Source organism: Parasteatoda tepidariorum, chromosome 2 (assembly GCF_982258835.1).
Source record: "Parasteatoda tepidariorum strain Cologne lab strain chromosome 2, Ptep-v5.0, whole genome shotgun sequence".
NCBI lineage: Eukaryota > Metazoa > Arthropoda > Arachnida > Araneae > Theridiidae > Parasteatoda > Parasteatoda tepidariorum.
This window is the reverse complement of record NC_141756.1, coordinates 60,970,804-60,985,727: the sequence shown is the minus strand read 5'-3', so window position 1 is coordinate 60,985,727 and position 14,924 is coordinate 60,970,804. Positions and strand designations below refer to the sequence as shown.

Here is a 14,924-nt window from a genome sequence, read left to right as displayed (position 1 = left end):
TTCTGCTGCTCCAAATTTCTTTTGAAAAAAATTTATCAAATTTCTTTTATTAAAATCATCGTTTATTCGCTGTCTACATTTTATCCATTTTTAAAAAAAAAAAATCACTAATTCATATTTGGTTTTTTTAACATTCTGAAATGTTCACAATACATCAAAAATCAGTACAAATCTGAGAGAAATTGTTACTTTATTTTTAATTATTCACTTATGATAGTTACAGATTAGATTTAAAAACACGAAATCTTGTTACAAACAATATAGATTTTTTTAAAGAAATTATTTTTCATTTAAAAAGTTTTTAATCAGCTGATGCAAAAATTAAGTAATACAAATTACCCTAAGGTGGCTTAAGGTGATCTAGAAGATTGACTTTCCTACAACTTTCAGCAGAGTTTTATTGTTGATCAAACCAAATTGAAATACGTCTTAACACTTTGTACATGTAACGTAAAAGCTATTTTGAATTTTAAAAAAAATTTAAAATAAAATCTTATTTTAAAACAATGAAAAAACTTTACAAAATTAATCAGCTATAGGAGATTCTTAGAATGCTTCTGTACCATCCATTAATTTCAATGAGCCTACTGTTCTCTCAGCTGTACTAGAAGCAAACTATATGTTCAAAAGCTAATGTAAATAAACAGTTATAAAGATAAATAACTGCTTCTTTTTTACTTTACTACCCTGATACTACCTGTGTCTACTTGTATTACTACCTGTCTACCCTTAACTGTTTAATGAATTATTTCGTGAATCTTTCGCGAATCATTCTTTTATTTCATATCTTTTTTTCAAGTAAAAAGACATATTTTATTACATAATTTAGCACGCACAACAGAATTGTGTTTTAAATCTTTCTTTTCACCAAATAATCTCTTAAGGAAGAAGTCACATGTATTTGGTGTATTTTATTTTCAATTTTGTTCAAAATTTCAATTCCAATGTTATTTCATTGCATCGAATCACCTCCTACAGAAGATTCGTGTTTGTTATATTTATATTTTTCATGAACTTATGCAATTGGTTCGCATAAGGGGCCCTCCACAAATCATGCTGCGCTTGTAGGGGTGTTAGAGGAGATTCATGAAATAGAAATAAGGAGGAGCGAGGGGAATGCAAGAAGTGTGACAATACAAATTTTGGTTTAGAATAAAAATATTTCATGTCGAAGGATTAAATATTCTTGTATTACTAATTTTGATCGTTTCTCATTTTTTTAATAAAAAAAAGTAGTAAAATTATTATTTATATGCTCACAAATGCCATTAAAACATATAGTTAATGTTTAAAAATAAGATTTTAATCCTAAGTTGTACCATAGTGCTTTGTTTTTTGCAATGTCAGCATGTGTCTATGCAATATATTTTATTTTATAACCGGCGTTGGACAGCCGACCCAGTTTTTGGGTTTACGATTACTAATGTTCAACTCAATAGCCTTGTAATTTTTAACGTAATCCAGAATACAAGGGTACTCTTGGATCAAGTATTGGCTGAAATTCGCCTTCGTGGAGGACTTTTTGATGGAACTAACCCGCATTTGCATTACACGGAGAAGAAAACCATGAAAGCCTCCTACGGTTAACTTGACGGCAAGGGGACTTTAAGCCATGATCTGTCTACCACTAAGGATATTTTACATTAACACTGTGGTCTATAAGAGACGGGTGCAAAAATGGAATCGACCAGCCACCTCTGGGATTGAAACCCAGCTCACCTCATTGGAGGGCGAATGCTCTATTCTTCGAGTCACCAGGGTTGTTATATGATATATTGTGTCATGCGACAATGGGTGGTATGGGGTATGATGAAGTGTGACACTTTTGAAAAATATTGAAAAAAGTTGTGCCGTCATTAATGGCCGGCTTTTAGTATCATCCGCAATAGCTCATGAGATAGAGCCGCCTCCGAATGAGTTGATCCAGCTTCGAATCTCGGAAGTGGCTTGCAGATACGAGTTCTGCTCCCGGCTCGCACCGATCACATTGCTTACATAGAAGATCCCCAGTCATAGACAGAGCATAAGCTAGATTCCAAATACCATGGCCTTAAGCGTTAGATGTTTTTGCGGTTCTCCTCTTCATCTAACGCAAATACGGGTTAGTTCAACCAAGAAGATCTCCACGAGGGCTAGTTTGTATTATAGTCTGATCCGGGATCCCCATGTCTTCTGAATAGGGCTCAAAATTACAGGGCTGCGGAGTTGTATATTGTTATAGTCGTAAACTCAGAATTGGGTCGACTATTCAGCGCCGACTATAAAAATATTTAAAAAAAATATTTTGCATAAGTAGTTAACATTTTATTCTAAATTAATTCGTTTTTGGTTAATGTTCAGAAGATATATTCTTACGCGCTATATCAACAAGTGTTAGCACAGATTTGAAAGGAAACAGTTTTAAGAGCAGTAGCTACGTGAATTGATGTAGAGTATCTTGCATGTTTTTGATGAAAAATTAAAAAGCACAAAGAAGACATTACATCATGTAAATACAACATTTAAAAAAATAAATGCAGGCTATTTACCTTCGATGCGTCTTCTGCTCCAGTTTTTTCACTTGTCATTTGACCAGACATTACTAATGAATCAAAATAAGCTCCCAAAAAGACGAACGGCATGAAAGCCAATGTTACACCACCAAGTCTCAGATCATACCACAATGCGAGAACTACTCCAAATACAAAGGTTGAAAGAGCTTGAAATAAAGTGGACATTCTGGCACCGGTAGCCTAAATTGTCCCCATGAGAAAATAAAATAAAAATTTTAACAAATATTTTTAAAAATAACATAGAAACAGGTAATAACCGAATGAGCATTCGCGACGTCTTAAACATCCTTCTGCTCCTTGATTTCTCAATTTGAAAAATAAACGTAAATCTTTGGAATAATTGTTTTATGCAAAGAGCCTAACACGTAAATTTTATGTAATATTGACTTAACGAATTTATCATTAAGATAATTGGTTAATAATGCCTTCACATATCTTACGTAATATAATCGAAATGGATATTACTAACTACTCTTCGGTAAGATACCTTTCGTATTTTTTACGTATTATAGACTAAATAAATTTACCATTTAAATTTGGTAAGTATTCTTCCGTAAATTTTACATATTATTGACAAAGAATAAGTTTACCATTTCAATTTCGGTAAGAAAACTTTCGTATATTTTACGCATTGGTGTTGATATTTTTGTAAGAAGACTACTTTATATCATTCATAAGAAAAGGGTATGGAATTTTACAATTTAATTTCGGTAAGGGTGCTTTATATTTTACAAATTTTAACTAAAGAAAATTCCCCTTACGATTTTAATAACAGTAATAAAGCTATTTACATATATTTTACTTAAAATTATTACGCAAAATTATTACTCAATACTATTGCATAATTGTATTGCGTAACATAATTATGTTGTTAGAAGAAATTTCTATTAAAACTTTTCGACTGAGCAGCGCACCGTCAGTACGAAATAAGAGGAAAAAAAATCTTGATATTTAATAACTTGATTCAGAAATTCAATACTGTTGTCAATAATTTTTATTAGAAACAAAATTATTAATTAGTGATTTGTTACTAATTGTCATTGTTGAACATCAAGAAATATAGAAAATGATTAAAAGAAACTGATCGTCTTAGGAGAAGAAAAACGAAATAGAGATAGATAAAATAATAAAACAATAAGCAATTTATTTAATAACTTAAAATATTTTTACCCCTTGGACTTGTGAAGCATCGGATGTCAGGCGAGAGCAAAGAGCACCAACACTGTTTTTAGAGTCGTCGAAAAAACTCATATCCTATTAAAAACAACTTCTTAAAAAATGCTAGATTTAAATTGAAATCACAATATAATATATAACAATAACTACGAACTTGTGTAATTAAGTTGGCAAACACCATTTTTCTTAGTCTTGAAGTTAATTTTTCTCCAGCTACAGAAAACATAAATGCCTAAAAATAAGTAATGATGAAGGATTTAGTTACATAAAAAATGCTAAAACAAACGCTAACTATTAAAAAAAAAACTAATAGAGTAATCAAATAATCGAGTTATTATTTCTTGCTATACACGAATAACACTAAAGATGTTTTGAATAATAATTTTTTTTTCTTTTTATAACCGCTGTTGAACAACTGACCCAATTTTGAGTTTATCAATGTTCAACTCCGTAGCAGTGTAGTTTTGAACCCAACCAATTGGGAGAAATTTGCCTTTGTGGAGGATTTTTTGATGGAACTAACCAGCATTTGTGTTGAGAGGAAAACCACGAAAACCTTCCATGTTAGCCTGGCGGCAAAGGTATTCTAACCCATGATTCGTCTAAAACTGAGGATATCTTACGTCAGCACTGTAGTCGGTGCGAGTGGAATTCGTGCCGATCGCTGGGATTTGAATCCGGTTCCGCTCATTGGGAGGCTAGTGTTCTATCCTATGAGCCACCATCGGTTCTAATAATAACATTTGGTAAATTTCTCAGTTGTATACATTCCCGACAGCCTGCTTTCTCTGACAAAACTTATCGTAAAGCCTTGGATACGCAGATTAAGTAGCGACACGATTTTGGTGTCAGCAACTATCTTAAGACCGCAACTAACGATATATAAATATAGAGTTTCTATTCTTAAACGGCACCTGCTATTTATCAATATTTTTATATTCTTGAGGAAACTTAAATCTTAACGATTTATTTTTTTAATTATTTTTTTCCTTCTGAAGCATGTTTTATTTTTATTTCATTCAGTGAAAAATAATACTTTATCTATAGCTTAAAATTTTATATATTTTTTATAATCTGCTATAACTTTCTTTCGCGTAACGGTTCGAAATTTTTTGCAGTCGATTTTTTATGCTAAATACGATTTACCACAAAATTATGAAAAAAGGCTTTTTAATTTTTTTCCGCGCACATGCAGTATAAGAAAAACTACTTTAATCACTTATATATTGCGCAGTTTTCAACAAATGTTTTTCAAATTTTAAAGCAAATATTTTGTAATTAATTTTAAACTGCTCTAAAAATTTTGTTTAATTTTATTGAATATTTTTAAAGTTATAACAAAGAAAACGTAAGACAAAAAAATTTGTTTTTTATTAAATGTTCACATTTCCATAAATATTTAAGCTAGGCTTGCGAAATTTTATGCAATTAATGCATTTAATAACTAAAGTAATTGTTACAAGTTACAAACTTATTGCTTCGTTTTTCGACATAGGATGTTTCAAAAAACTATTTTCCGTTTCTATTTTATACTCGGTCCCTCAAATCGGTTCATTGTTTAGTATGAGAAATCGCTTAAAGTTGTTAAATGATTCTTTAAGTATTTATCTAGAAATATGAAAAAATGTATTAGTATATGGAAGTGTTTCCATTATTTTGTTCATCTCCTGTACGTTGCCATTTATCGTGTCGCAAAAGTGCCATCAGGCAGTCAGTACTTGATTGCACTGCAAAACGCTTAATCAGAGACACTGTATTGTAACGTTTAATTGGAGATAATTTAGAGATTGAAAATATATTATATTCACAATCAGTGAAAATTTAATAAAATTCCCTTCATGTATGAGCATTCTACTATGTGTGCATCTAGCATTCTATGGATCAATGCTCGTATGTATACAATAAATTTTATTGTGTTTTGTCAATTACACTTCGGGAAGTGTATTAAATAGCGTTGAAATAAAAATGTAGCAAAATATTTCTTAGCTATACAATCAACACAGATAAATTCAATGTATTTTTTTAATAAAATAATATGTTTAAGATATAATAACGTAAATGTTGTTGCAAACTATTGCAGGGAAATATAAAGATTATTATGATTTAACATATTAAAAAATACAAATCTGGTTTATTTACCTGAAGGAACGAGAACACGAAAGCTGTGATCCCCAGCAATACAAAGATGAGACACCAAAAGTTAGTTTCTTTAGTAATTTGATCAAGTGGTTTTGATAAAACCTATTCAAAAATTAAAAGCATAGTAATATTTGTATTACGTGGAAATTATAATCTCTTGCTATATTAAAAAAATGCAAGATACCCTTCCTCTTCAGCAGCCGTTGTTTTGAGTATTTAAATTAACAATGCATTTTTGCTTACTGCGCAAAAACTATGAAGAAATTACAAAGAGGAAGTGGAGCGAAGAGAGTGTTAATCCTCCTTGTCTCACATTTAGCTTCATGTAGTACACTACTATTTTAAAAGCTAAGATAATTGCCAGCAAACAAATCCATAATAAGTTAAAATATGTTTTAAGATTATTCAAAACATTAATAAAAAGGTATATTTTTTGATATTTCGGATAAAGTGTGTCCCTCTTAAATAAAGACATCTTGATTTTGCACTATAACAGGACACAAAAGAAACCAGTGAGAGTCGAAATCTCATTGGTCTAAAAAAGTCTATATCTAAACACATAGTTACATGGAGTAGGTCACTTCCTGATTCTGAAAATGCTCCCCGTTGAGAAAATGCTAATTCGGACTATAATCAAAATATTCATCCCATTGTTATTTGGTTTTTAATATGTGATGCTATTTATTATTTCTAAATATTATGTCAAGTTTTAATGATGGCAGTGTTCGATTCTGCCACAGTTTGATACTGATGTTTTTTGTATATACAACCTTACATACACCCTACGTTTTCTTGGAGATTAAAGTCATGAGACAGGGTAGTCTACTCACAACATTCACCCTATTATCTGAAAACCAACAATTTGAAGATGCTGTAAAGTAAAAGAAAGCCCTTTTTGCAAAAGTCGACTTGGGTATGCAGTTCTCCTTTCAAATGTTAGTAGATGAGCTTTCATTATTTTGGGGTTTTCGGTAGTCTTTATACAGCCTGAGGGAGATGTTAGGTTAAGTTTCTCACCATATCTGAAGTCTTCTCACTCAATTAATGAGTCTCTACATTGCTGTTTAATAGAAAAGAAATATTTTTCCCTTTTTCAAACCATGGTAATAGCACATAAAACTGTTTGGGTCATTTTAATTCTTTTATTTTCTACTTTCTTTTGCTGTGAATAGCTTTTAACAGGGGAAACTGCCAATTTTTTACACATTTCAAATTTCTTGTAGCATACATAAAACGTAACAATCGAGGAGAAAAGAAGAGGAATCTTATGCGAAGGGAAAACAATGTAAAGACTCGTACATACCATGAGAACGCTTCAGCTTTAGTGGTAAACTTAACAGGATCGTTCCCTCAAACCGCGTGGGAGTTACCGATAGCTAAAAAAGGGCTAGAAGCTCATTTACTAGTATTTGAAGTGAGATTTCTGGACCCAAGTCAAATTTCCCAGCAATCAACGGTTTCATTTACACTTCAAAATCTTCAAAGTGCTGATTTTTATAAAATATTGTGCAAGTCATTAATGGCTTGCCCTTTATTTATTACCCCTAAAAAAATTCTCGATTTTTATCCTCGGTAAGGATTTAGATTGTTATTCTCGGTAAGGAAACAAAAACAAAATGATTTCAGCAGAATTAAGCATGTCATCATTGAAATTAATTTAAATCATAATCAGAAGAGGCTTTTCCTCAATCGGATTCCCTTTTTTCTACCTTTTCTCACTTATTCAATGCTTTTTTTTCTGTACAGGTGGGAATGGAAGTGATTTATTCCTTGTGAATATGTATTTAGACTATTTCAGTATATATGTTTGGTTCTCATTGGTTTTCTTTGCGGTCAATTATAGTATTTAACGAAGGTGGATTTTCTTAGATGGGATGCATTGTAGGAATAAAAATGTTTTGAAATAAAGAAGCATGAAATCAAGTTTCGTGTTTTAGTAATGTGTGAACTATGAAGCCTGCATTTAGAGAACTCCTAAAATTAAAATATGTTCATTAAAGGCAAACGTTAAAGAGAAACACTAAGAGGTTTGTGATATGCTTATATTTGATGACAAAGAGAGGAATTTTTCTATCGCCAAAATTATGCTTACGTAATGTTTGTTGTTGTTGACGTATGCTTATTTAGGCAGAGAGAGTGTGATTGTTCTTGTTTTCCAGTGGTGCCATCTATGGTCAAGAATTCGACTTCTGCCACACCATACGTCACACCGGTTTATAGGGCGGGCCCATTCATACATCTATTCATTCATCCACAAATCGTAATTTTGACCTGAATCAGAGAACGATCGATCTTCAATCCAGTACCCCCAGAGGTTTTGATTTGTTATGGGAACATGGAGGACTTTTGCGACTCGACAGATTTAACGTGCATCAGTCACTTTACTACACGGGGAGTTTTCGGCCGGTGGGGTTCGAAACCACGAACTCATGGACACGGGCCCAGTACGAAATGTTTAAATGGCCGTTAATAAGGAATTTTAGTTTTTGCTATGAAGATTGTAAAGATAATTATTATTTTAGTTTTTATAAAAGAGCAATCAGAATATTTTTTCCCTCCAAAATCAGTGTAATCCAGGGCTTTTTTTTACATCATTCAAAGAAGTTATAATAATAATTATAATTCATACTTACTCCTAAAATAGATCCTAAAATGATACCGCCTGCGAGCATATGTAAACCCATGAATAGTGCGGATATGCCTCCAATTAATGCATAAGGCCATTCATGTGCTGAAATTTTAAGCAGTCGAGATTTAGGGGGTGACGCATTCTCATCTTCCTCTTCATCCAGTTTATTCTGAAATTATATAATTTATCAAAATAACTAATTTTGCAAAGCGATACCAAAATGATTAAAATGCAATGTTCAAGATGTTTAACTTTACATTTAAAAGTTACTTTTTGTAAACATCTTTTGCTATTTTGTGAACAAGCCCCGCAATGCATATTGCTCACAATATTTTAAACACTGCAACACATTATTTAAAAATCTTGTAGTTCACATTTAAAGGTTCTTGTTCATCCTGTTTTTTGCGAAACTTATAATTCATTCAAAATAAATAACACAGAAAAACAATACAAAAAATTTAACGATAAACTAACATGTCATACTTGTACTGTAATCTATAATAATTCTATACTTAAAATATCCTATATTGCGATGAAGTTGATTGTTTAGATAATAATTACGCAATTTATATTTAAATTTATTTTCTGAAATTTAAAAACTTATTCGAAATAAATAACCATACAAAGCAGTAAAAAAAAATTAACGTTGAAAATCCTTTGCTCGCAAAGCAAATATTATGTACTATATTTCAATAAAGTAACTATGTCCCATATTTCTAATAAGCTACTTTTCACCAGAATATCTTATATTACTCAGCAAAATCATATCTTTCACTGTTATAATTTTCATCTTTCAATGCAATTAATACATTATTTAGAGAACAATCTTCTAGTTCATTTAAAGGCTTCCTGTTCATCTCGTTCTTTTGGAAATTTAATAATTCATTCCAAATGAATAATGATATAAAACAATATAAGAAAAAATTATAAAAACTCTGCATTTGCAATGCAATATACCCTAACCCTATATTTCATTGCAATTCACAATTATACAAAAATCACATATCTCACTGTAGTGCATTATTCAGATAACAAATTTGTACTTCATATTTAAAGGTACTTGTTCTTCACGTTTTTTCTGAAATTTAATAATGTGAAAAGAATAACAATATGAAAAATACGAAATTAATAAACTACAAAAATCTTTTTTTTAAAAAAATTATCTTCTTTTTTAAAATATCTTTTTTTTTATTTCGTTAATAAGCATTATATTACTTGTTTCTGACATCTTAAACACTGTAGTACATTTTGTAAATGGAATAAGTTTAATATTTTCCAAAGAAATAATTTGTTATTATTATGAATTAAAACAATTCCGTAGGCATTTTTTAAAATCTCGTATTTGCGCAATAGGTTAGAAACATTATCACCAAAATAATATTTCTTACTTGCTTATTAAATGGTCTTTTAAAATAACTCTTTTTCTTTTAAGTATTCAAATATTTTCCAGTTACCTCGTGTGCTTATAGATACTAAAAGAAACTTTCTCCCACTTTAGTTTTAAAAAGTGTATTAAAAACTGGCTTTTAATACCTCGAGCTTACCATTTCAACACTGTGATCAGATATTTGATGACTATAAGTTCGGACTACAGATAATTGGCGATCAACACCACTTGATGGTTGAGGTTTTGTGATGTTGGCAGAAGACAGGCATCTTTCCAAGCTGTTGTCTAATGCAAAACTTAAGTTATTGACTTTGTCGTCGAGAAGCGATATTTCATCATTCGTTTCCTCAGCTTTCTCTTCTGTATTAATCTTGAAAAAGATATTTTAAATAGGAATTAAACAGTAAAATATAGCACGCATTAACTGAATCATATAATTATTTAATTCATTTTACCTGTGTAACAACCAACCGATAATAAAGACCTTTTCTCTTCATTAATTCTTCATGCGTTCCAGTTTCTTTTATGTGTCCATCAGCCAGAACAGCAATTTTATCAGCAGTTCTTATGGTAGAAAGTCTGTGAGCGACAATAATAGTTGTACGACCTTTACGAGCCTAAAATTAACATGTTTCAGTATAAAAGTTATTAAAATATTTATTATAAGTTGATTGAAAAAGTATAGTTATGCATGTCTATAACTTACATGGAGTAACTGAATATCACAATCAAAAAGTTAGAGTAACTATTTTAAAATTGTATATTTTTGAACAAAAATAATGAAATTATCTATAATTATTTGTTCTTTTGTTTTTTATAACTTCTGTTACTTTCCGCGGTTTTTTATGCTGTAGATAAGTATACTTTGTAACGTACAATGAAAAATATGTGACGTGAAATAAAAATGAAAATTAGTTTAGTACTTAAAAATAGTTAGTTCTTATTATAAAAACTTATTATTTTTCTTAGATTTTAATGGAAAAATAATACGATAATTCACGATGAAGACTTGGCTCCAAAATGAATAAATAAAAATGAAACTTTCGTGTTCATAAATTATAATATGTTAAAAAAAAACCAGTAAATCATATATCAGTTATTTTTAATGTATCATGCCTCAGTAAAACTTTATTTTTCCAATGAGGTCAATTCAGTGGAAAAAGATAACTAGATTTAAATATTTTAAATTTTTATTATCAAAAACTAGAAAAAAAACCTATTGATTGTAAACTTAATTTCTTTTGACGAAATATTTTTTTAACGATTTATCTAACGATTTTCTAAATATTTTCCATTTTTAGAAGATATAATAATCTTTTCGTTACCTGATCTAGAGCAGCTTGAACTATAGCTTCACTCTCAGTATCCAATGCTGAAGTGGCTTCATCCAGTAATAGTATTTTAGGATTTTTGATCATGGCACGTGCAATAGCAATTCTTTGTTTCTGACCTCCACTCAGCTGAGTTCCACGTTCTCCAACCAGAGTATTGTATTTCTGTTTAAATATAGAACATAAGCCATTATTTAAGTAATATAGCAAGATTTCATATATTTCAAGAAATTTTATGCCTATGTATATTCGTATTCAAATAATTAACAAATAATTATCAAATAGTTGCTGGCAAACATCATCTGACATACCAATGGTAAAGTATCAATGAAGCTGTGAGCATTGGCAATTTTGGCAGCAATTTCAATTTCTTCTTGCGTAGCGTCTAATTTACCATATTTAATATTTTCTGCTATTGTCGTCGAAAACAAGACAGGTTCTTGCCCAACGAGGCCTATATGATTTCTTAGCCAACCAACGTTCAGATCTTTAACATCAATACCATCTAGATGAACCTATAAAAACAAATCTTATTATAGCTAGATCAATTTAGCTACTTTAATAAACATGAATTACGATAATTTTTTGTGAAACTAATAACGTACTTATACTCTTTTATTGAATAAAAAAAGAGAAATACCAATAATAATAATAATTTAATATTGAATTTCATTCTGTAGATATAAATTTCATCCTCTGTATCACTACAATCACGTGTGACACTATGAAAAATTCTGAATTAAATTACGGTAAAAATTTACGGCACAAAAAAATTTGATATACTGTGTGTGTGCAGTAATATTTACTGTAAAATCAATGATTCGCTGTAAGTAAATAAATATTACTATAAAAATTTCGGGATAAAACGTTACGGAAGAAATGGATTTTAAGGTGAAATAGTTTTTATGGATGAGTCAATCAGAGTGCCAGTAGTTTTTACCGTAACTTGATCCCGAACTTTTCAAAGTGTATACAGAGTTACGTATCTCTGTGTCTCTGAACACCACGTCCTCCTATCTCAATCATTCACTACTCGGTCAGATCTCATTTGGTTTCTGAAAGAAAAATTCTGACGAAAAATATGATAATTCAGAGCTTAATTGAAGTTTTTTTTACTCGTGATAGATAATTGTCGAAAAATATTTTTTTTTGCTCTCTCACAAAAAATATATCATTTGCTTAACTTTTCGAAAGCAAGCGCCGCTCATCATAAAGTTTAATTTACATTTACTAGAGAAATTGTTTTAATATTTTGGAAAATATTCGAAAATTCGAAATTATACGAAATTAGGAATAAAACTAATTGGAACTAAACTAGTTTCTAAAGTTTCTTGTTTTAGTATAATAATAAATGTAAAAATTGTCACAGGAAATTAGTTTATAATTTATTAGAGCTAAAAAATTATTTATTTTTCATTTTACTGTAAAGTTTTAAGAAATATTTAACAATAAATTTATGAACAATACGTGGACATTTATATCATATTATTTAAGTAGAAACATTAATTTAAAAAATATTTATTTCAATATTCTAATCAGGAAGGGTATTTTCTTTTGATAAACTTACACTTCCAGAATCAGTATCATAAAATCTCAATATGAGTTGGATAATTGTACTCTTTCCGCAACCACTGCATCCTACTAACGCTACAGTCTCTCCAGAAGCTACCTCTAGAGTCATGTTTTGCAAAACCTTAAAATGTTCAAAAAATTAGCTAGCAGTGACAAAAGAATATTTTACTCATTTTAAGGAATTTTTATTAAATTTTTGAACATACTGTGACATCTTTTCTCGCAGGATAGCTAAATGTCACATTGTTAAGACTAATAACACCATTCATGTAATCTGGTTTTAGACCATCCTCAGAGCTGCTATCAATAATCGGTTTCTGGAAAAAAATTCATGTTTTATGTTATTTATTTATTTGAAGAGAAAGTAGTATTCTGAAAATTAAGAAACAATGTAAAATAGGTTGGCTATTGGATATCTCTCAAAAGAATTCAAAACAGGGATAATTTAGTATATAGAACATATTATAAATTGAAAGTTAACACGTAATTTTACTTCTGATTCCCCGTTATTTTATGTTGTTCTGTTAACTACCTGAAAAGACTATCTAGACGTACTTTTTAAGAAAGTCTTAAACAATTTTTAATCACTGTTGATTCACTAATTCATAAGTGAATGACCTTTTAAACAGTGAATCGCTTCTTTTCATAAAAAATTATGTTTTTATTAATATATCCAATACTTACTTTTCAATTCTCGGACTAAAATTCATTATTTTAATCTATTATTTTAAACAGTGTAAGAAAAAAATAATTAGACACTTAAAATCTTTTGATCTAGTGAATGAATTTTCAGGTGCTAAGATATAAACTTTATGCTTCAGGATTAACTTCAAACATGCTTAGTAGATTGTGCTTACAATATTTTATCTAAAGAAGCCTTTCCCCAAAAATGCGTTTTTTTTTTTAAATAAACATGCATTTCTATTGGATTGACAAAAAATTTCAATTTTTAAACTGTAAAACTATGAGTAGCAACTAGCAATCGGTATCTAATATGTTCGTAAGTTTGTAGTAAATAATTAATTTTAATATGGCCAAATAACGCTGATTAAACATAGTTTTAAATATTATTAACGACATTAAAAACACTATTACCGTCTCACTCATAATAATATCCATAAAGTATAGTCAGGGAAAAATTAGAAGAAATGTTCAAAATTCGTTAGTTTTATATACAAGAAATTGGTGTGAAGGCGAATAAATACACTGCCAGATGGCGTTTTTTAAACATTATTATCTACGCTAAAGTATGAAGAGCGAATACAAATTATCGGAGGTGGTCCAAATGAGAGAAGCGGTGCAACGATAACAATCTTTAATCATTTAATGTGTACTTAATTTTAAAACACTCCAAGATTTTTCCTGTTAACGTGTGTCCCAAAACTCTCGCAAGATTTAAATTTTGTGCCATTTCTGCAATAGGATGCTGCCAACAGAAAAAAAGTGGAACAGCAAATCAATACTGTAACATAGTTTTCTGCTTCATCTTTTTATTTTTAAGTTTTATAGATTTATTCTAACAAACTTGCAATGAATGACCCATGCCTTGAAAGAAGAAATTGGACATTGTGCCAATGCTCTCTTTACTCACTCTCTTCAATGATCAGTCACAGTAAATCTCGTCAAAAGTGTACGTAAATGCCAAAATCATAGCAGGTATTCCCCCGATTTTCTATTCAATACATAATTCTATACTGCATACTTTATGATTCATTAAGCAATAAATTTTTTTTTTAATTTTTTTATTTTATTTCCAATGAACTGCACAATCAGTCTTGCCGATGAGCAGACCTAGTGCTTTCTCCAGAGGTGGTATCCACTCTTTCAGGACCACCACAATGGGTGAGATACCGCTGGTCATGTTAATTTGGACGTCTAGTTTCTGCCACACTAGATGGCAGCACCGAGACTCTATTTGAATGCTAAAGTGCACTAGGAATTTAATTTTGCCGGAAATGACAAGAAGGCACTGCAGGGATCTTTTACATGCCGCATAATCATACGACATGCCCACTGAGGATTTTCTGCATCCCAAAAATCCGGTGTCTGGGCCGGGGATCGAACCCGCAGACTTGGACTCAGAAGGTCGACGACAAACCAACTGCGCCACCCAGCCACACAATTAAAATCAAAATACT

The 14,924-nt window shown here is 30.4% G+C and overlaps 1 protein-coding gene across 1 annotated transcript in view; it reads right to left on the bottom strand.

The window, feature by feature from the left end:
• LOC139425003 (ATP-dependent translocase ABCB1) overlaps positions 1-14,924 on the bottom strand; it is a 103,930-nt gene that overhangs the window by 15,105 nt on the left and 73,901 nt on the right. The window contains exons 23-33 of the mRNA XM_087157414.1: positions 12,993-13,083; positions 12,782-12,907; positions 11,526-11,729; positions 11,209-11,379; positions 10,339-10,500; positions 10,041-10,253; positions 8,501-8,665; positions 5,868-5,969; positions 3,883-3,960; positions 3,723-3,806; positions 2,529-2,732 (exon numbers count right to left, since the gene is read on the bottom strand). Coding sequence (XP_087013540.1) covers positions 2,529-2,732; positions 3,723-3,806; positions 3,883-3,960; positions 5,868-5,969; positions 8,501-8,665; positions 10,041-10,253; positions 10,339-10,500; positions 11,209-11,379; positions 11,526-11,729; positions 12,782-12,907; positions 12,993-13,083 — 1,600 coding nt within the window. The remainder of the gene's footprint in view (positions 1-2,528; positions 2,733-3,722; positions 3,807-3,882; positions 3,961-5,867; positions 5,970-8,500; positions 8,666-10,040; positions 10,254-10,338; positions 10,501-11,208; positions 11,380-11,525; positions 11,730-12,781; positions 12,908-12,992; positions 13,084-14,924) is intronic.